We start from the raw sequence: 19,895 nt of genomic DNA, 5'->3' as shown, positions 1-19,895 counted from the left end.
AGAGACAGACAACAGGTAATATGCTGCATCTTCATCATAGAATCATAGAATGGTGTAGGTTGGAAGGGACCTCAAAGCTCAGCCCCCTGCCATAGGCAGGGACAGCTCCCACTAGAGTAGGTTGCTCAAGACCAGTGTAGACTGATTTAGGTAATCACAGAATCATCCAGGTTGGAAGAGACCTCCAAGATCATCCAGTCCAACCTAGCACCCAACCCTGTCCAGTCAACCAGACCATGGCACTATGTGCCCCAGCCAGGCTTTTCTTGAACATCTCCAGGGATGGTGACTCCACCACCTCCCTGGGCAGCCCATTCCAATGCCAATCACTCTCTCTGACAACAACTTCCTCCTAACATCCAGCCTAGACCTCCCATGGCACAACTTGAGACTCTGTCCCCTTGTTCTGTTGCTGGGTGCCTGGCAGCAGAGCCCAACCCCACCTGGCTCCAGCCTCCCTTCAGGTAGCTGTAGACAGCAGTATCTCAAAAAGACCCCAGTAACCAAAGACTTCTCATCAAAACGAGTTCTTTAGCAGCCATGCTGCTTGTATAATGAAGAGGTTTGTATAAATGGGATCTGCCTGTTGGTACATTAGCAAAATGCCAGTGATGGTGTAGCTGACTGTATGTTCACAGTGTGACTGTTCCTTGCTTGTTCTGTGGCTGATTGTTACCAAAAGTAAGCACAACTCTCTGAACCCGCAGGTACCTCAAGTGTAGCTTCCAAGTATGAGGAGCTTGAGTGCCTTTACGCTGCAGTCGGAAAGGTGATTTATGAAGGGCTTACTAATTATGAAAAAGCCACTAATGCTAACCCTTCTCAGCTCTTTGGTAAGTTTCCCCACATCTCTAGGAGACATATATAGTGCCTGGAAATGAATACAGTCCTTGTCATCAGCCTGCATTTTCCATAAGGAAAATGATGTTGTGCAGAGGAAGCTGTTGGGAAATAGCTTGAGAAAATAGCTTGGGATCTCTGCTATGAAGAAAGGGGCTGGGAGGTTCATTGCATTCTGTTTTCTCCCAGTAGCTGATGTGGCAGCAATTATTGGAAGTGGGGAGCTGCAGCTGTGCTAGATGGAAGCTTTCTGTATTCAGAGTGCACTTAGTAAAAAGATGCAGCATTCAGGTGAATCAAAATGCAGTGTCAAAAGTTACTGGATACCTGTTACATGGAAAGCCCAAAAGCCTGCTGGAGTACTCAGAGAGACAAGAGAATACATCAGAGGACTCTGTAAACATTCTTGCATCTTAGTGCTTTCTAATTTGTTTTGCAGTTGTTTTTAAAGCCTCATTTATCAGCTGATTTAAATAGAGTGGGAAGAGTTATGTATTTGTAGATCTTGGATTCTCATGAAATAAGAAATCATTAATTAAATAGGGGGAGAAATCACACAAAGCATCAACTAAATGGGGGGAGAAGTCACACAAGCAGAGTTTTTGCCTTGAGTGAGCAAATCTGGTATTTTGGTGTAGACCATTCTTTCTAGTCTGTCTGTGGTGTGGGTAGGAGTGTGGTTGTTTCATGGCAGGATGAAATACAGCTAAGAGAATTTCTCAACAGAATGAGAAGATCCACACTGAAAGCCTGTATCTCACTGGGGTCATGCTCAATGAAAGCTTTACTTCCTTGTTTTTGTCTGCAGGTACTTTAATGATCCTTAAGTCTGCCTGCAGTAACAATCCCAGCTACATTGACAGGCTGATTTCTGTTTTTATGAGGTCTCTGCAGAAGATGGTCAGGGAACACTTAAACCCACAGGCTACAGCAGGAACAGCAGAAGCAACTACAGGTACTGCACTGTATAAACTAAAGGGGTTTATGGTTAGAAATGCTGTAAAGTATTAGAATCTTGTCATACAAAGTGGATTCAAATGATTTAGCAGAGCTTTGTGTGCATTATTGTGTAGTGAAAAATGCTTCAGCAATGATGTGATGGTTTGGGTGTTACCTGCCCCCCCCCCCCCCCCTTAAGAAAATCACCCAGACTAGACTCAACCAGCTGGAAGTTAAGGAATGGAGCTTTATATTCACAGCTTAGCACAAGATACAAGCAGAGAGTTACAATCTATACAGCTGTAGACAGAAATAGACAAGTTAAAGAGTAATACAGAAACACAACAGCCTTGTTGTGTTTTATCATAAACCAGCATCTTTTTCAGTCTGTACAGTTCTGTCTATAGAATCAGTCAGGGTTGGAAGGGACCACAAGGATCAGCTAGTTCCAACCCCCTGCTATAGGCAGGGACATCCTACCCTGCAGGCTGGCCTTAAACACCTCCAGCCATGGGGCCTCAACCACCTCCCTGGGCAACCCATTCCAGCCTCCCACCACTCTCATGCTCAACAACTTCCTCCTCATGTCCAGTCTGAACCTCCCCACCTCCAGCTTTGCTCTGTTCCCCCAGTCCTGTCACTCCCTGAGAGCCTAAAAAGTCCCTCCCCAGCGTTTTTGGAGACCCCCTTCAGATCCTGGAAGGCCACAAAAAGGTCACCTGGGAGCCACCTATTCTGCAGACTCAACAGCCCCAACTCTTTCAGTCTGTGGTCACAGCAGAGCTGCTGCAGCCCTCTGAGCATCCTCCTGGCCCTTCTCTGGACACACTCCAGCATCTCCACATCCCTCTTGTCCCAGGGGCTCCAGAACTGGATGCAGTACTCCAGGTGGGGTCTCAGCAGAGCAGAGTAGAGAAGGAGAATCACCTCCCTGGCCCTGCTGGCCACACTTCTGCTGCTGCAGCCCAGGCTCTTCTTGGCTTTCTGGGCTGCAAGTGCACACTGCTGGCTCCTGTTGAGCTTCTTGTGCACCAGCACCCCCAAGTCCCTCTGCTCAGGGCTGCTCTCCAGCCACTCACTGCCCAGCCTGGATTTGTGCTTGGGATTGCCTCAACCCAGATGCAAGACCTTGCACTTGGTCTTGTTGAACCTCTTGAAGTTGTCTTGTGCCCACAGTACTGGTCTTCTGTGATACCTTTTACCACAGATGGACTGAAATGAAACCCCTTTATAGTTTTGAAAGGCTACTATTTTGGAAGGACTTTGTCTTAGTTGTTTGGGAATGGAAAAGCAGTAATTGTGAGAAGGCTATTTCTAGGAATGAATTTGCAGGTAACAGATATTGTCATTGCTGTTCTTCAAATAACAGCAGCTTCTCTGGAGAAAAGCTTTACTCTGTGTTTTGTAGGTGTGTACACAACACTCACTCCTTTGTTTGCATCCATAGCAGGTACAAGTGAGCTGGTAATGCTCAGCCTGGATCTTGTGAAAACTCGCTTGGCTGTGATGAGCATGGAAATGAGGAAGAATTTTATCCAAGCTATTCTGACATCTCTCATTGAAAAATCCACTGATGCCAAAATTCTTCGTGCAGTGGTGAAAATAGTGGAAGAGTGGGTGAAAAACAATTCCCCAATGGCAGCTAATCAGGTAAATTAACGAGATAAAATCATTATCTTCAGCCTGGAGAAGAGAAGGCTTCAGGGAGACCTTAGAGTGGCCTTCCAGTATCTGATGGGGGCTACAGGAAGGCTGGGGAGGGACTATTGACAAGGTCTGGTAATGACAGGATGAGGAGGAATGGGTTTAAAGTGGAAGAGGGGAGATTCAAAGTAGATGTTAGGAAAGGGTTGTTTGCAGTGAGGGTGGTGAGACACTGGCACAGGTTGCCCAGGGAAGTGGTGGAGCAGAGAAGCTCCCAATGTGATCAAAGATCACATTGGGAGCTTCTCTGCTCCACCACCTCCCTGGACGTGTTCAAGGCCAGGTTGGATGAGACCTTGAGCCACCTGTTCTAGTGGGAGGTGTCCCTGCCTATGGCAGGGGATTGGAATTGGCTGATCCTTGAGGTCCCTTCCAACCTAAACCATTCCATGATTACTGCTCTCCAATATTAAATGCCTATAAGCCAGCCACGAGTTTAAAGTTCTGCAGCATATATGAGAAGGGGAAATGCTTGAGTTCTCTTTTAAGAGCTGTGACCTTCTGCCAAGCTGTTTTTCAGTACTTCAGAGGTGAGGGAGTGGCATAAAGGCTGGCTGAGGTGTGCTTTGAAATGCTCCACTTCTGTGCAAGTTTTAGGATGTGTTGACAAAATTAATCATGTCCTCTTTTACCACAGACACCTACTCTGCGGGAGAAGTCCATTTTGCTGGTGAAAATGATGACTTACATTGAAAAGCGTTTTCCAGAAGACCTTGAATTAAATGCCCAGTTCTTAGACCTTGTTAACTATGTCTATAGGTAATTATAGCAATTAATCATTTGTTGCAGCTTATTGGTTCATAATTTGTGCCATAGGTGACCTTTATAATGTGCCATTGATCTTTGTAGGTCTGAATTAAGTGATTTTAATGTTTTTTTTCCTAAATTGAATTCTTTTCACTGAGGCCACAATATGTAATTACTGAGGACAGTTTGAATATAGAATCATTGAATCAACCAGGTTGGAAGAAATCCCTAAGATCACTTGATGATCTGTGAGGTCTCTTCCAACCTTGATGATACTGTGATACTGTGTGATACTGTGATCATCCAGTCCAACCTATAGAAGTAACTGGCTTTGCTTGAACACCTCCAGGGACGATGACTCCGCCACCTCCCTGGGCAGCCCATTCCAATGCAAATCACTCTCTCTGCCAACAGCTTCCTCCTAACATCCAGCCTAGACCTCCCCTGGCACAACTTGAGACTTATGATAGAGTTTTATCCTGAAAGATAGTAGGCTGCAGATGAGGCAGCAGTGTGCCCAGGTAGCCAAGAGACCAGTGGCATCCTGGGCTGGCTCAGGAGCAGTGTGGCCAGTAGGATGAGGGAGGTTCTTCTGCCCCTGTACTCAGCACTGCTCAGGCCACACCTTGGAGCCCCAGTTCTGGGCTCCTCAGTTCAAGAGAGATGTTGAGGTGCTGGAACATGTCCAGAGAAGGGAAACAAAGCTGGTGAGGGGCCTGGAGCAGAGCCCTGTGAGGAGAGGCTGAGGGAGCTGGGGGTGTGCAGCCTGCAGAAGAGGAGGATTAGGGCAGAGCTCCTTGCTGTCTGCAGCTGCCTGAAGGGAGGCTGTAGCCAGGTGGGGTTGGGCTCTACTGCCAGGCAGCCAGCAACACAACAAGGGGGGACAGAGTCTGAAGTTGTGCCAGGGGAGGTCTAGGTTGGATGTGAGGAGGAAGTTGTTGTCAGAGAGAGTGATTGGCATTGGAATGGGCTGCCCAGGGAGGTGGTGGAATTGGCATGCCTGGAGGTGTTCAAGAAAAGCCTGGATGAGGCACTTGGTGCCATGGTCTGGTTGACTGGCTAGGGCTGGTTGCTAGGTTGGTATGGATGATCTTGGAGGTCTCTTCCATCCTGGCTGATTCTATGACAGAGTTGTTTACAGCAGTTCTGGGGCCATTTTCTGGCAAGCAGCAGTGTTTTCTTTCCTGTTGCTTTGAACATGCCACACCTGGGCGCGTGTCACACCATGTGCGCTTCTGCAGCATGGCTTCTCTTTGGGTTTTTGTGTGCTCTCTGCAAAACCTAGACGAGCTTTCTTTCTGATGTCTCTGTTGTTTCCTCTTTGTTCATTTTAGGGATGAGAACCTCTCTGGTAGTGAGCTGACAGCTAAGCTGGAGCCAGCATTCCTGTCGGGTTTGCGCTGTGCCCAGCCGCTCATCCGGGCCAAGTTCTTTGAGGTCTTTGACAACTCGATGAAGCGGCGAGTTTATGAGCGCCTGCTTTATGTCACCTGCTCTCAGAACTGGGAAGCAATGGGCAATCACTTCTGGATAAAACAGTGCATCGAGGTAGGCAAGTTACCAAAGAAACACTGGGCTTGGAGAAGCCCCTCAGGATCACCGAGTCTGACCAGTAGCCACACGCTACTAGGTACACCTTGAACCGTATCCCCAAGCACCACATCCAATCAACCTTTAAACACCTCCAGGGTTGGTGACTCTGCCACCTCCCTGGGCAGCCCATTTCAGTGCCTGACCACTCTTGCTGTGGAAAAAAAAATTCCTGATAAACCTAATCTGCAGTCTAATAAACCTGATCATTTCCTGATACACCTAAGTCTGAACCTACCCAGTCATAGCTTGAGGCTGTTCCCTCTCGTTCTGTCACTGTTTACCTGTGAGAAGAGACCAGGAGCAGCCTCTCCACAGCATTCTTTCAGATAACTGTAGAGAGTGATGAGATCTTCCCTCAGCCTACTGTTTTTCAAACTGAACAGCCCCAGCTCCTTCACAGGCTCACAGGGTGTTAGGGGTTGGAAGGGACCCAGAGTCCAACCCCCCTGCCAGAGCAGGGCCATACAATCCAGCTCAGGTCACACAGGAACACACCTGGACAGGTCTTGTATGTCTCCAGTGAAGGAGACTCCACAGCCTCTCTGGGGAGCCTGTTCTAGTGCTCTGTGACTCTTCCAGTAAAGAAGTTCCTCCTTCAGTCACTCTGAAATACAATTAGAATTCAAAAAAGATACTTTTTAAAGTTCTTTTTTGACTAAGTGTGCTCTGCAGTCTGTATTAAAGCTAAAAATACTAAGCCTTTTGCCTCAGATACTTCCTGTGGTGCTTAAAAATAAATACAGTGTCTAAACCCATGAAATGGTGGTGCTTGGTAAGTGGCTTTAATTATCAGCCTCTCAAATCTATTTTCTCTGTGGAAAGCTTAATGTCTGGGTTAATGCTTCTTGGGAAAACCCATTTCTTAACAAAAGATGCTGATTAGAGAAAGTGCAAGAGCTGTTAGAGCAGAAAATGTTCAGCCCAGAGCCAGTGCTCTGGTGATATGACAACTGTGAGGTGGGGTTGTCTTTCCAGGCTGGATGTTAGGAGGAAGTTGTTGGCAGAGAGAGTGATTGGCATTGGAATAGGCTGCCCAGGGAGGTGGTGGAGTTGCTGTCCCTGGAGGTGTTGAAGCCAAGCCTGGCTGAGGCACTTAGTGCCATGGTCTGGTTGACTGGCCAGGGCTGGGTGCTAGGTTGGACTGTCTGAGCTTGGAGGTTTCTTCCAACCTGGTTGATTCTATGGCACATCCTGCTAACAGCCCTTATGGTGATGAATTTCTTCCTAACATCCAGTCTGAACCTCCCCACTGAGCCTCCAGCACCCAATATGATGGAGATGTGTTGGTGTATTTGTTGAAGAGAGGAGAGAAGTGAGCCTTGAAGGGGTTGTGGCAGCTTTTAGCTTCCTGAGAACTATTGAGCCACAGCGAATTTTTCCTGGAAATAATAACCTAAAATGTCTATTTAAAACCTCTTTTCTTCTTGATGTCTTAGCTACTGCTGGCAGTGTGTGAGAGAAATACTACCATTGGGACAAGCTGTCAGGGTGCTATGCTGCCCTCCATCACCAACGTCATCAACCTTGCTGACAGTCACGACAGAGCAGCGTTCGCTATGGTAACCCACGTCAAACAGGAGCCCCGGGAAAGGGAAAACAGTGAATCCAAAGAGGAGGTAACTTGCAGAGGACACTGTAGAAAGAAGTCTTTTTGGTGGCATGTAGCTCTTCATCAAATAAATTTGGAGCATATGTCTTGCAGAGATAGGTGAGATCTGAAACGAGGCAGTCAGAAGGGTAGTTTGTATTTGCCTGGCTTAGAAAAAAGCAAAGTACTTTGAAACTATCTGCATGCTTTGAGCTGTTTGCTTCTGTGCAGGATGTTGAAATAGACATTGAGTTGGCACCTGGAGATCAGACCAGTACACCTAAAACTAAGGAACTCTCTGAGAAGGACATTGGCAATCAGCTGCATATGTTGACCAACCGGCATGACAAATTCCTGGACTCCCTTCGAGAAGTGAAGGTTGGTACAGGCCTTTGGTTTCCTGGCAAATCACCTTCATACTCACAGCTTCAAACTGACTTGACATAGCTGCTTGGTTTTTTTTTTCTCCCCTCACACTTCTGATTATTTATTTCATTTAAAAAAATATATTCATTGATGTAATTTCTTACATGCATAGGGTAAAAAAAATTCTTAAACCTTCACTTAATCACTGGGTAGAATCGTAGAACCAAGCAGGCTGGAAGAGATCTCCAAGCTCATCCAGTCCAGCTTATCACCTAGCCCTGTCCAATCAACCAGACCATAGCTCTGAGTGCCCCATCCAGGCTTTGCTTCAACATGTCCAGGGACAGCAACTCCATAACCTCCTTGGGCAGCCCATTCCAATGCCAGTCACTCTCTCTGACAACAACTTCCTCCTAACATCCAGCCTAGACCTGCCCTGACACAATTTGAGACTCTGTCCCCTTCTTCTGTTGCTGGTTGCCTGGCAGAAAAGACCAACCCCCACCTGGTTACAGCCTCCCTTCAGAGAGCAATGAGGTCAGCCCTGAGCCTCCTCTTCTGCAGGCTGCACACCCCCAGCTCCCTCTACCTCTCCTCATAGTCTTTTCTGTATCCCTTTCCTATACAGCTAAACTGCATCCTTCTCCATCTGCAAGGGTATTTTAACTCTTCAGATATGAAAGCAGTGATGACAAAGTGTACAGAACCAAAGCAGCACATCAACATCTGATGTTTTAAGTAATGGCTAAGAAAACAATTTTAACTGCAAGCTACATTGAAGTAGTTTCCACAGTAAACCCAGTTCTGTGCTGTCTCCTTGATCCTCAGAGAGAAATCAACATCTACATGACTTGATAACCCAGTTCTCAGTAGATCTGGTGTTTGATCATCTTTTTGCTTTTCTAAATGTCAGAAAGGTAGTTCTATCTTTGCTGGCTGCATAAGTTGTATGCAAGTACTAATTTCCTATATTCCATCCCAAATTCTCATTTGAATTTTATTCCACTGCTTTAAGGACAAATTTTACCTCCCTAGTAAGGGATTTCAAACAGTCACACTTGTTTGGTAGCTTTGTATGTTATTTTGGGAACTTTGCCTCGTGAAGCTGATTGCACTCTTGCCTTGGAGATTATCATAGTATGGTCTGGGTTGGAAGGGACCTCAAGGATCATCCAGCTCCATCCCCCTGCCATAGGCAGGGACACCCCCTACTAGAACAGGTTGCTCAAGGCCTCATCCAGCCTGGACTTGAACACCTCCAGGGAGGAAGCACCTTTATGAACTGGGTGTGCAAGTGTCCTCAGTAACTCAAGGTAAACCCAGAGCAAAAGTATGCACATTCACATTAAAAAGAGAATTTGCACACATATCCAGCTTGCTTTTTTCTCAGTCATCATAAATCCCTGTTCTTCTAATGCCTGCTGCTTTCTCCCCTCCTTCTTCAGCTCTCCTAGGTCTTTTCCATCTCTCTTCTTTCCTTCCACTCCTTCCAGAACAAGAAAGAGCTGCTTAGAAAAGAACTGATAGTAAATTTCCTTGTCAGAGCTCACAGAATTGAAATTGCCATTGGAATGGGCTGCCCAGGGAGGTGGTGGAGTCCCTGTCCCTGGAGGTGTTGAAGCAAAGCCTGGATGAGGCACTTAGTGCCATGGTCTGGTTGATTAGACAGGGCTGGGTGCTAGGTTGGGCTGGCTGAGCTTGGAGGTCTCTTCCAACTTGGTTGATTCTATGATTCTTATACCAACAGGTTAGGCCCATGGGCAAGGTTAATTGCATTATCAGATCCTATTCCTATTATCATCTACTTTTTGCCCTTTTTTAATGGTTACAGTAAAATGAGATAGGATTACATCCTTCTTACACTGGTCACTATTGTTAAAGGATCATTTTCTGCATGTTGGTTGTCAAAGGCATTTGCATCACTGCTTAAACAAGCCTATAACTGTGTGTGCTACTTTGAAGCTAGCTACAATGTTTTGGTGAGAAGAACTAGATTACAGGCTGGGAAAACAGAATGGTATCTACTTCACTCATAGGCTTGCTGAGATGTATGAGAACAAGCATTCGAAACATAGATAAGGCACTTCTGCTGGGGAGCTCTGAGCTGCATCTCTCTCTCTAACCTCACCCTCCATTTCTCTGACTAAATCCACTTTGCTTGCTAACCCCCTGGTCAAACCTCCATTCTTCCTTGGGACTGGGGTAAGGTTGAGAGGGTTAGGGGGAAGGTGAAGGGGCGGTTGGGAGCCCCTCCTGGGGACTCAGGTTTCTGGGAGGGCTGTTGTGTTTCTGTATTACTTTTTCCCTTGTCTGTTTCTGTATATACTGTAACTGTCTGCTTATATATTCTGCTAAGCTGTAAATACAAAGCTGCATTCAATTTCCAGAGCTGGCTGAGTCTAGTCTGGGGCAGGGAACACTCAAACCGTCACACTGTGCAGCACTGTTCCTCAGTACAAATGGTATTTATCACATCTGTATACATCTCTTCTTGTTCCCAGACTGGAGCATTGCTGAGTGCCTTTGTCCAGTTGTGCCACATTTCTACACCTCTGGCAGAGAAGACTTGGATCCAGCTCTTTTCACGACTTTGGAAGATCCTGTCTGACAGACAGCAACATGTGAGCATCTCTCCTCACTTACAAGTTCCTCTTTGTGAATGACTGATGTTTCAGGGCAATGTATTTGTGTGATGAGTGACTTGCTCAGTTCCTTTGGGGAAGTTGCCATTCTGCCTGGCTAGTGGATGCTGAGTGTTTCTGTCTGTAGCATTTGAAAGACCCTTTAGTTTGCAAAGAGAAATGCACTTGAGAAGCAATTGTTGCCTGTGTTAGCAAGGTGTTTAATGTAAATTCTTTACCTGAAGAATCCAAATGAGCAGATAACTGTTATGTTATTTTCTTCTAGGCTCTAGCAGGTGAAATAAGCCCTTTCTTGTGCAGTGGAAGCCATCAAGTGCAGCGAGATTGCCAGCCGAGTGCCCTGAATTGCTTTGTGGAAGCAATGTCACAGTGTGTTCCTCCCATTCCCATCAGACCTTGTGTCCTGAAGTACTTGGGGAAAACTCACAACCTCTGGTTTCGTTCTACTCTGATGCTGGAACATCAAGCCTTTGAAAAGGGACTCAGTCTACAGATCAAACCTAAACAGACGACGGAGTTCTATGAGCAGGAAAGCATCACTCCTCCTCAGCAGGTAGTGTTATGTTAAATGGAGTACCTTAGGAAATGTTGTTTGCTGTGTACTCCTGGGGGGAGTGATCTTGAGCCTGACCCCAGGTGGTCTTGACTCCTCCCCAGGGGTGGGTCTGAACACTACCATGTGATGGTGGTTAGCCCACTCCCCTTTCCTGTCCAAGATCCATAAAAGCAGAGGTCTTCTGTTTGCTCTCTCTCCCCTGCCTTCCTGCTCACCAGAAATCACCATCCTGTGCCTGGTTCTTTTTTCCTTCACCAAGTGGCCATCACCCATGGGGTGGACAAAACCCATTGCCATCAAATCTGCTTTTATATTTACATATTTTGGCTCTTGTTTCCCCTCCCTATATCTTTGCACCTTCCCTACCTCTTAGACCTTTAATTTATTGTTAAACTTTTCTTCTTTTAACTTCCAAATCACAGTGAGATGATTTATTTGGGTCTGCATAGCCTTCCTCTCTCTCCATCTAATTCCTTCACTTCTGGGGAAGAAGGGGGAAGAGGGAAGGGCATCCTTTAAAATGTTATAGTTTCTATCAACTGTATATGACTCTCTGGGAAATGTAAATGAGAAGTGAGACAGCTGTGATTTGAACTCTTAGGGAAGAGAAGCTCGAGTCAGTGTGCAAGCCATGGGGGTCTCTTTTGTCCTGGTGCTCTCAGTACTTGGTTGCAGTCACCTACTTCTGGAGGTGTTGAAGCAAAGCCTGGCTGAGGCACTTAGTGCCACGGTCTGGTTGATTGGCCAGGGCTGGGTGCTAGGTTGGCCTGGATGATATTGAAGGTCTCTTTCAACCTGATTGATTCTATGATAACTGCTGGAGAGTCTATGATAAGTCTTCTAAAGCACTGCTCTGTTTCTGTATCTTCCTCAATTTGCCTCTGTGCAGAACATTCCACTGTCTGCTGTGTTCTGTAAGGACCATCTTGACTGGAGCAATCTGTGCTTGCCATTCTAGGAAATCCTGGATTCCCTTGCTGAGCTCTACTCCCTGTTACAAGAAGAGGATATGTGGGCTGGGCTGTGGCAGAAGCGCTGCAAGTTCCCAGAGACCGCGACAGCTATTGCCTACGAGCAGCATGGCTTCTTTGAACAGGTACACTCTTCAGTTCAGAAATGGTTTCTACAGGTTCACTGGCAGGATAAAAATTCTGGGCATCAGGAATATCATCTGAGTATTAATAAAAGTCAGTCTTCTGAAAAAGGAAGAGCCACAGGTTTTCTCCTGGCTAACGTGTTAGTTTAAGGCCATGTAACACCTACGTGGTGTTAGAGACCTGTCAGCCTGACCTCAGTGCCAGGCAAGGTCAAGGAACAGGTTGTCTTGAGTACCATCACAAAACACCTACAGGACAGCCAAGGGATCAGGCCCAGCCAGCATGGATTTAGGCATGGCAGGTCCTGCCTGACCAGCCTGATCTCCTTTTATGATCAGGTTATCTGCCTGGTGAATGTGGGGCAGGCTCTGGATGGAGTCTACCTGGAATGCAGCAAAGCCTTTGACACTGTCTGCCACAACAAGCTCCTGGCCAAGCTGGCAGCTTGTGGCTTGGACAGATTCACTCTGTGCTGGGTCAAGAACTGGCTGGATGGCAGAGCCCAGAGAGTGGTGGTGAATGGTGACACATCCAGTTGGCAGCTGGCACTAGTGGTGTCCCCCAAGGATCAGTGCTGGGCACAGTCCTGTTCAGTATCTTTATTAATGATCTGGAGCAGGGGATTGAGTCCAGCATCAGTAAGCTTGCAGGTGACACCAAGCTAGGAGCAGCTGTGGAGCTATTGGAAGGTAGGAGAGCCCTGCAGAGGGACATGGCCAGGCTGGATGAGTGGGCAGAGGCCAATGGGATGAGACTGGACAAGGCCAAGTGCAGAGTTCTACACTTTGTCCACAATAATCCCAAGCAGCACTACAGGCTGGGCCAGAGTGGCTGAGAGCAGCCAGGCAGAGAGGGAGCTGGGGGTACTGGTAGAGAGTAGCTGAAGATGAGGCAGCAGTGTGCCCAGGTGGGCAGCAGAGCCAATGGCATCCTGGGCTGGCTGAGGAGCAGTGTGGGCAGCAGGACAAGGGAGGTTATTCTGCTCCTGTGCTCAGCACTGCTCAGGCCTCACTTTGAGTGCTGTGTTGAGTTCTGGGCTCCTCAACTCAAGAGATGTTGAGGTATTGGAATGTGTCCAGTACCTCATGAAGGTGGTGAAGGGCCTGGAGCAGAGCCCTGTGAGGAGAGGCTGAGGGAGCTGGGGGTGTGCAGCCTGCAGCAGAGGAGGCTCAGGGCAGAGCTCATTGCTGTCTACAGCTACCTGCAGGGAGGCTGTAGCCAGGTGGGGTTGGGTTCTGCTACCAGGCAAACAGCAACAGAACAAGGGGACACAGTCTCAAGCTGTGCCAGGGCAGGTCTAGGCTGGATGTTAGGAGGAAGTTGTTGTCAGAGAGAGTGATTGGCATTGGAATGGGCTGCCCAGGGAGGTGGTGGAGTTGCTGTGCCTGGAGGTGTTGAAGCAAAGCCTGGCTGAGGCACTTAGTGCCATGGTCTGGTTGCTTGACCAGGGCTGGGTGCTAGGTTGGCTTGGGTGATCTTGGAGGTCTCTTGCAGCCTGGTTGGTTCTATGGTTCTAGCTACAGTGAGAGTTTTGAGCACATCACTCAGTGTTTCACAGCTCTTGTAGAGCTGCCAAGTGCCGACTGTATTCAGGAATGAGTTAACACAGCAATTTCTTTTTTTCCTTTAAAACTTATAAAGATTTGATCACTTCTTTTTTTAAAAGAAAGGATTGTTGAGTTAATGTACATAGCAGATGGCAAAATAAAATGGTTTGAATTTTATTTAGGCACAAGAAACTTACGAAAAAGCAATGGAAAAGGCGAAAAAAGAGCACGAACGGAGCAATGCTTCCCCTTCCATCTTTCCTGAGTATCAGCTCTGGGAAGATCATTGGATTCGGTGAGACTCTAAAGCAGATGTAGAACAAGCACTTTTACTTTGCAGTAGAAGTAAACTACCCTTCTGGTTTAAAGCATTAGTTACCAGAATGAACTTAGCTCGGGACTTAGCTCAGACACAGGGGGAACTTGAAAGGCAATAAAAAGAAGCAATTTTTTTCCTCCCTTCACAGAGTCTCAGATGTGATATGCCAGAAGTGTTGTAAAAATGTAATTTGCCATTGGTGGAAACAGACTGGAGCTGAAATTTGGTTTTCCTATTTAAAATGGTTGTTTTGGGAGAGACAAAATGCAGCTCTTCCCTGTTCACTCGCTCCTCTGTCACAACTGCCTATAAATAAATAGTCCTTCCATGTGGATAAAACTATGATTCTATGAAAGCTGTTCAGAAACAAATCTGCAGCTAGTGTCATGATAGACAACAGTTATAATCACTTTTATCAACACTGCCTTTGATGTTTCTTAGCTGCTCAAAGGAGTTGAACCAGTGGGAACCTTTGACAGAATATGGCCAGTCAAAAGGTCATATAAACCCCTACCTAGTGCTGGAGTGTGCATGGAGGGTTTCAAACTGGACTGCTATGAAGGAGGCACTGGTGCAGGTAAGTGAGGCCCTTTTTGTGCTCATGTTTAGTTTCTCTTGTCAAAATGTTGGTTGTAAAATGAAAAGACAACATTAGAGTTCACTTCACAGACACAGCTCTTTGGAAGTTTCCTTCAGTGTTCCAGCTGTGCTATTTTGAAGCTAGCTGGGATAGAGTAACACCTAAACCATCACACCAGCACACAGCTGGGGATTGTGGCAATTGAAGCTTCTCATTTCAACAGGCAGACTTGGTTCTTTTCTGTCTGGTTATAAAACTGTGCTGTGTAAGAAATTTAGCCAGGGCAGGTAATAAGTGATTAGAAAGCAACAATTGCTTGCCACAGAGGTGTGTGCAAGCAGGAGGAGGTTTGAGGAGCTGAAATTTGACTGGAAGTGTTGCAGGGATAGCTGAGTAAATAGACTGAAGGAAGACATTGAAGAAAGTGATTTCCTTTGATAAAGTGTAAAGGACTTTATCATTTACAGTTAAAGCAGAGAGGAGAGAGGCATTGAATTAAATGTTGCAGGGTGCATCAATGAGGCTGGCTGTGTAGGAGACAGGATTGGAGGTGATTGGCAGAAAGAGAGATGGGGATTAGACTTGAACAAGGATCACTGGGATTACAGAAAGGGATAGGTTACTTCTTGGGGGGAAATATACTTTGATTCTGCAAAAGTAGCTTTATGAAGTAAACAGAATCATCATGCATAAGCATAAGGGCATGCTTAGCTTGTTGATGATTGACTTTCATGTACCTAATCTTTATACTGGAATGTATGCAAGTGAAGATACTGAGACAGCTTCTAACAGTAGGCCTTTGTGGAGTGGCACTGTTTAACTCTGCAGTCCTCACTGAAAGAAGGCTGAAAAATAATTTTATCTCCTCTCAAATTGTGGCAGTTTGTGCTCAGTTTAATGGTAGAAGTAAGTATCATAATGATGATACAGAGTTCTGGATACATGCCCAGAGAAGGGCAACAAAGCTGGGGAGGGGCCTGGAGCACAAACCCTTTGAGGAGAGGCTGAGGGAGCTGGGGGTGTGCAGCCTGCAGAAGAGGAGGCTCAGGGCAGACCTCATTGCTGTCTGTAACTACCTGGAGGGAGGTTGTATCCAGGTGGGGTTGGTCTCTTCTCCCACGCAAGCAGCAACAGAAGAAGGGGACAGAGTCTCAAGTTGTGGCAGGGTAGGTCTAGGCTGGATGTTAGGAGGAAGTTGTCAGAGAGAGTGATTGGCATTGGAATGGGCTGCCCAGGTTGGTGGTGGAGTCACTGTCCCTGGAGGTGTTGAAGCCAAGCCTGGCTGAGGCACTTAGTGCCATTGCCTAGTTGACAGGATAGGGCTGGGTTCTAGGTTGGTCTGAATGATCTTGGAGATCTCTTCCAACCTGGTTGATTCTATGTTTATGATGGAGAGTGCTGAGGCTCCTAGGTTGCACTGCTGCTGGGAGCTTTCTGTTTGTTCTTCTGGGCAATGAGAAGACTTGAGTCTGGAATTTTCTCATGTTCCAAGGTTCTCTGAGAAACTTAATCCATTGATAATTATACTTTTATAGTTTCAAATGTACAGAATCATAAAATAGTTTGGAAGGGACCTCTGGAGGTCACATGTGCCACTGTTTCATTGAGAGCACTGCCCAATTAGATTGGATTGCCTTTTGCAGTAGAGTTCAGTGAGAGCTGAGATGCCACAGTCCTTCTGGACATACTCTTTGTCTGAAGTAGCAAAGATGTACCCTGTATAGAATCACAGAATGGTTTAGGTCGGAAGGGACCTCAAAGATCATCCAGTTCCTCCCAGTAGAACAGGATGCTCAAGGCCTCATCCAACCTGGCCTTCAACACCTCCAGGGAGGTTGTGGGGCACAGAAGCACCCGATGTGATCGAAGATCGAAGATCACATCGGGTGCTTCTGTGCTCCACAACTTCCCTGGGCAACCTGTGCCAGTGTCTCACCACCCTCCCTGCAAAGAACCCTTTCCTGACATCTACTTTCAATCTCCCCTCTGCCAGTTCAAACCCATTCCTCCTCATCCTGTCATTACCAGACCTTGCCAGTAGTGCCTCCCCAGCCTTCCTGTAGCCCCCTTCAGATACTGAGAGGCTACTGTAAGGTCTCCTCGAAGTCTTCTCCAGGCTGAAGTTGACTGCATAGGGCTGGGTGCTAGGTTGGCCTGGATGATCTTGGAGGTCTCTTCCAACCTGATTGATTCTATGATTAAGGGCATGTTGTAGGTTGTTGTAGAAACCAGCACAGCATTTGGCTTCTTTGCTTGTGTGTGGCAAGGGAGTCAGTTATCATCTTCATTTAGTAAACAGGTAATATTGTGCTGCTTGTACTTCCCTGCTATTGACCTTCCTGATTCATTATGGAGTTCATTATTGTGTTCTGCTGGTAATTCATTTTGCTGAGCAGCATACACTTCACTTGTGAAACATTTAACCTTCCTTTTGTCCTTTGCTGGGTTTCACTCATGAGATTCTAATCTGTGCTGTCCATGATCTTGGAGGTCTCTTCCAATCTGGATGATTCTGTGTGCTTGGTGAATGAATGCCCAGTTAAGTTGTGGCAGTTAGAGAACAGTTCAAACTACATTCAGCAGATAACACTTGGAAGGATACACATCTGGAAGATATTGTTTCTTTCCAAGAATTTATATGAGGCTATTTTTGTGACTGAAGCTTAAATGGCTTAGGAAACACTGTGAATACACAGCCACAGCCCTTCTCCCACTCCATGTTCCAAAAAGGTGCCACAGGAACTCTGTAGGTCTGTGTCTGCCTTCTACCTGAGAGCATGCTTTAGTGAGCTCTTCCACATGCAAAAAGCTGAGCATAGTTAAGGTAACTTCTTCCTCACCTGTTCTTAAGCACCTTCTTCCCAGGCAAATGACAGACTTCTCTGCTGGAGTCACCAGGAGTTTTCTGTTATTTTAACTTCATATGCAGGGTGTCTCTTCTGTAGGAAATGGGAAAATTATATAGAATCACAGAGTCCCCCAGGTTGGGAGAGACTTCCAACCTCATCCAGGCCAACCCAGCACCCAGCCCTAGCCAGTCAACCAGTCCAAGGCACTAAGTGCCTCATCCAGGCTTTGCTTGAACGCCTCCAGGGACAGCAACTCCACCACCTCCCTGGGCAGCCCATTGCAATCTATATGGGGAAGTTGTCTTTGCAGTCAGCCTTGCTGCTTCACAGAATTTTGGCAGGTGAGGATCCTTGAGTATGTCAGACATATCTGTAGGTCAGGCATCATACCAGCCCTGAGAGACAAACTGCTGCTCAAGTCTGTGAATGACTTTCTTTGCTCCCACTTCCAGAGGAAGGCACTGACTCCTAGCAGGACTGGTGGGAAGGGACACAGAGATTGTCAGATCCACACCCCTTGCCTCCCCAGCCCATCTCAAAGCATGCTCAGGGACACATTTAATATGGTTGTGAATACCTCCATGAATGGAGGTACCACAATCTTTCTGGGCAGCTTGTTCCACTGCCCTCAAAATGAGTAAGTGTTTTCTTCTGTTGAAGTGGAATTTTCTGCATTTTGGGTTTGTGCCTGTTTTCTCTTGTCCCATCATGGGTGACAGGCACCATTTTCCACCAAGGAGAAGAGTTCTGTGGCTTCAAAGGGGAGCACAGTATGAAAACTGGGGAGGCTGGGAGGAATGAACATCCAGCTGGAGCTGCTTCATTCATTGCCCACAGAGATGGTGGAGTCACCATCCCTGGAGGTGGTTAAAGGGAGACTGGATAAGGCACTTAGTGTCATAGTGTAGTTAGGTGTTAGAAGTTGGACTTGATTGTCTCAAAGGTCTTTTCCAACCTGGTTAATTCTGTGGTTCTGTGATATGTGTGTGTGTGTATATGTGTGTATATATATATATATTAAGGAAACATCCCCACTTTTCATAGTAAATGTGAGTAATTAATGTAGAAACCTGACTAGATGCTGAACTGCAATCTGAAAGGTGAGCCTGCTGCATTAAATCACAGTGGCAAGGAGCTCACTGATCTTCACTGCTGCTCACTGTGACATTACTGGAATTACTCAGCTAGAGATGCCAGAGTTTGGGTGAATTGAATATTTAAAACATAGTTTTACTGACTGAGGAGGGCTTCAGGCAGTGATTCTTCATATTGCAGAGAGAGGAGAGAAGAATTAGTCCATTGCTTAATGGGCAATGTTTTGTTTCATCAGCAGCATCTCAATTTCGAGCCAGTAGCTGCCAGTTAATATCATTACAGGTCAAATTGACAGTGGATTGTCTGCTTTCATATGTGCTAAAGATAAAACATGATTATGAAAAATGCTGAGCATCCTTTAATTCCAAGATCTTGCAGGATTAAGTACAGAAAATATCCTAGCAGTGTGCTTGGTTGTGACAGCTTAGTCTGGCATGATAAATATGCCGAGCTGTGTGTCTCTCTCACTGGCTTCAAAATCGGACTGGATATTGCCTTATTTTAAATGTCCTGTGTTTATTCTGCTCTAACACTTTGCTTTGGAAGAAGGGAAAATAGGTGGATGCAATCTTTATGCTTTGCATTACAGTGGTAAACTACTATGGTACTCTGGCCAGTAGGACAAGGGAGGTTATTCTGCCCTTGTACTCAACACTGGTTGGAACTGTGTCCAGGTCTGGGCTCCTCAGTTCAAGAGAGATGTTGAGATGCTGGAAGGTGTCCAGAGAAGGGCAGCAAGGCTGGGGAGGGGCCTGGAGAAGAGCCCTGTGAGGAGAGGCTGAGGGAGCTGGGGGTGTGCAGCCTGCAGAAGAGGAGGCTCAGGGCAGAGCTCATTGCTGTCTGCAGCTCCCTGCAGGGAGGCTGTAGCCAGGTGGGGTTGGTCTCTTCTGCCAGGCAACCAGCAAGAGAAGAAGGGGACACAGTCTCAAGCTGTGCCATGGGAGGTCTAGTCTGGATGTTGGGATGAAGTTGTTGTCAGAGAGAGTGATTGTCATTGGAATGGGCTGTCCAGGTTGGTGGTGGAGTCACTGTCCCTGGAGGTGTTGAAGCCAAGCCTGGCTGGGGCACTTAGTGCCATGGTCTGGTTGATTGGCCAGGGCTGGGTGCTAGGTTGGACTGGCTGAGCCTGAAGGTCTCTTCCAGCCTGGCTGATTCTTTGATTATCTAATAATAGAATTATCTTCTCTAATAATGTGAGCTATATATAAATATGTGATACATATAAATATAATGACCAAGCCTGAGAATGAGAACTGTGTTGCACAGTAGATTACAGACCTTGAGTTGAAACAGGATGAAGTAGATCATGTCTGACAGATTGTGGGTTTGGAGATTTGCAAGCTGAGTAGAAGTGACAGCCAGGAGGAAGTGCTGATATGCTGTAGCTGCAGCTACATGAAACGAGGTATTTTCAGTAATGAGACATTTAGTAA

At 46.5% G+C, this 19,895-nt stretch overlaps 1 protein-coding gene across 3 annotated transcripts in view; it reads left to right on the top strand.

The window, feature by feature from the left end:
- Nucleotides 1-19,895, top strand: part of TRRAP (transformation/transcription domain associated protein) — a 133,754-nt gene that overhangs the window by 67,475 nt on the left and 46,384 nt on the right. For all 3 annotated transcript variants that reach the window (XM_064153740.1, XM_064153739.1, XM_064153742.1), the window contains exons 46-57: nt 708-833; nt 1,649-1,795; nt 3,227-3,429; nt 4,121-4,242; nt 5,565-5,778; nt 7,260-7,439; nt 7,643-7,789; nt 10,279-10,398; nt 10,685-10,972; nt 11,934-12,071; nt 13,802-13,914; nt 14,380-14,515. In XM_064153740.1, the coding sequence (XP_064009810.1) occupies nt 708-833; nt 1,649-1,795; nt 3,227-3,429; nt 4,121-4,242; nt 5,565-5,778; nt 7,260-7,439; nt 7,643-7,789; nt 10,279-10,398; nt 10,685-10,972; nt 11,934-12,071; nt 13,802-13,914; nt 14,380-14,515 (1,934 nt within the window). The remainder of the gene's footprint in view (nt 1-707; nt 834-1,648; nt 1,796-3,226; nt 3,430-4,120; nt 4,243-5,564; nt 5,779-7,259; nt 7,440-7,642; nt 7,790-10,278; nt 10,399-10,684; nt 10,973-11,933; nt 12,072-13,801; nt 13,915-14,379; nt 14,516-19,895) is intronic.

Source organism: Pogoniulus pusillus, chromosome 13 (assembly GCF_015220805.1).
Source record: "Pogoniulus pusillus isolate bPogPus1 chromosome 13, bPogPus1.pri, whole genome shotgun sequence".
Taxonomy (NCBI): domain Eukaryota; kingdom Metazoa; phylum Chordata; class Aves; order Piciformes; family Lybiidae; genus Pogoniulus; species Pogoniulus pusillus.
The sequence above is the reverse complement of the archived record's forward strand: the minus strand, read 5'-3'. Positions and strand labels throughout refer to the sequence as shown.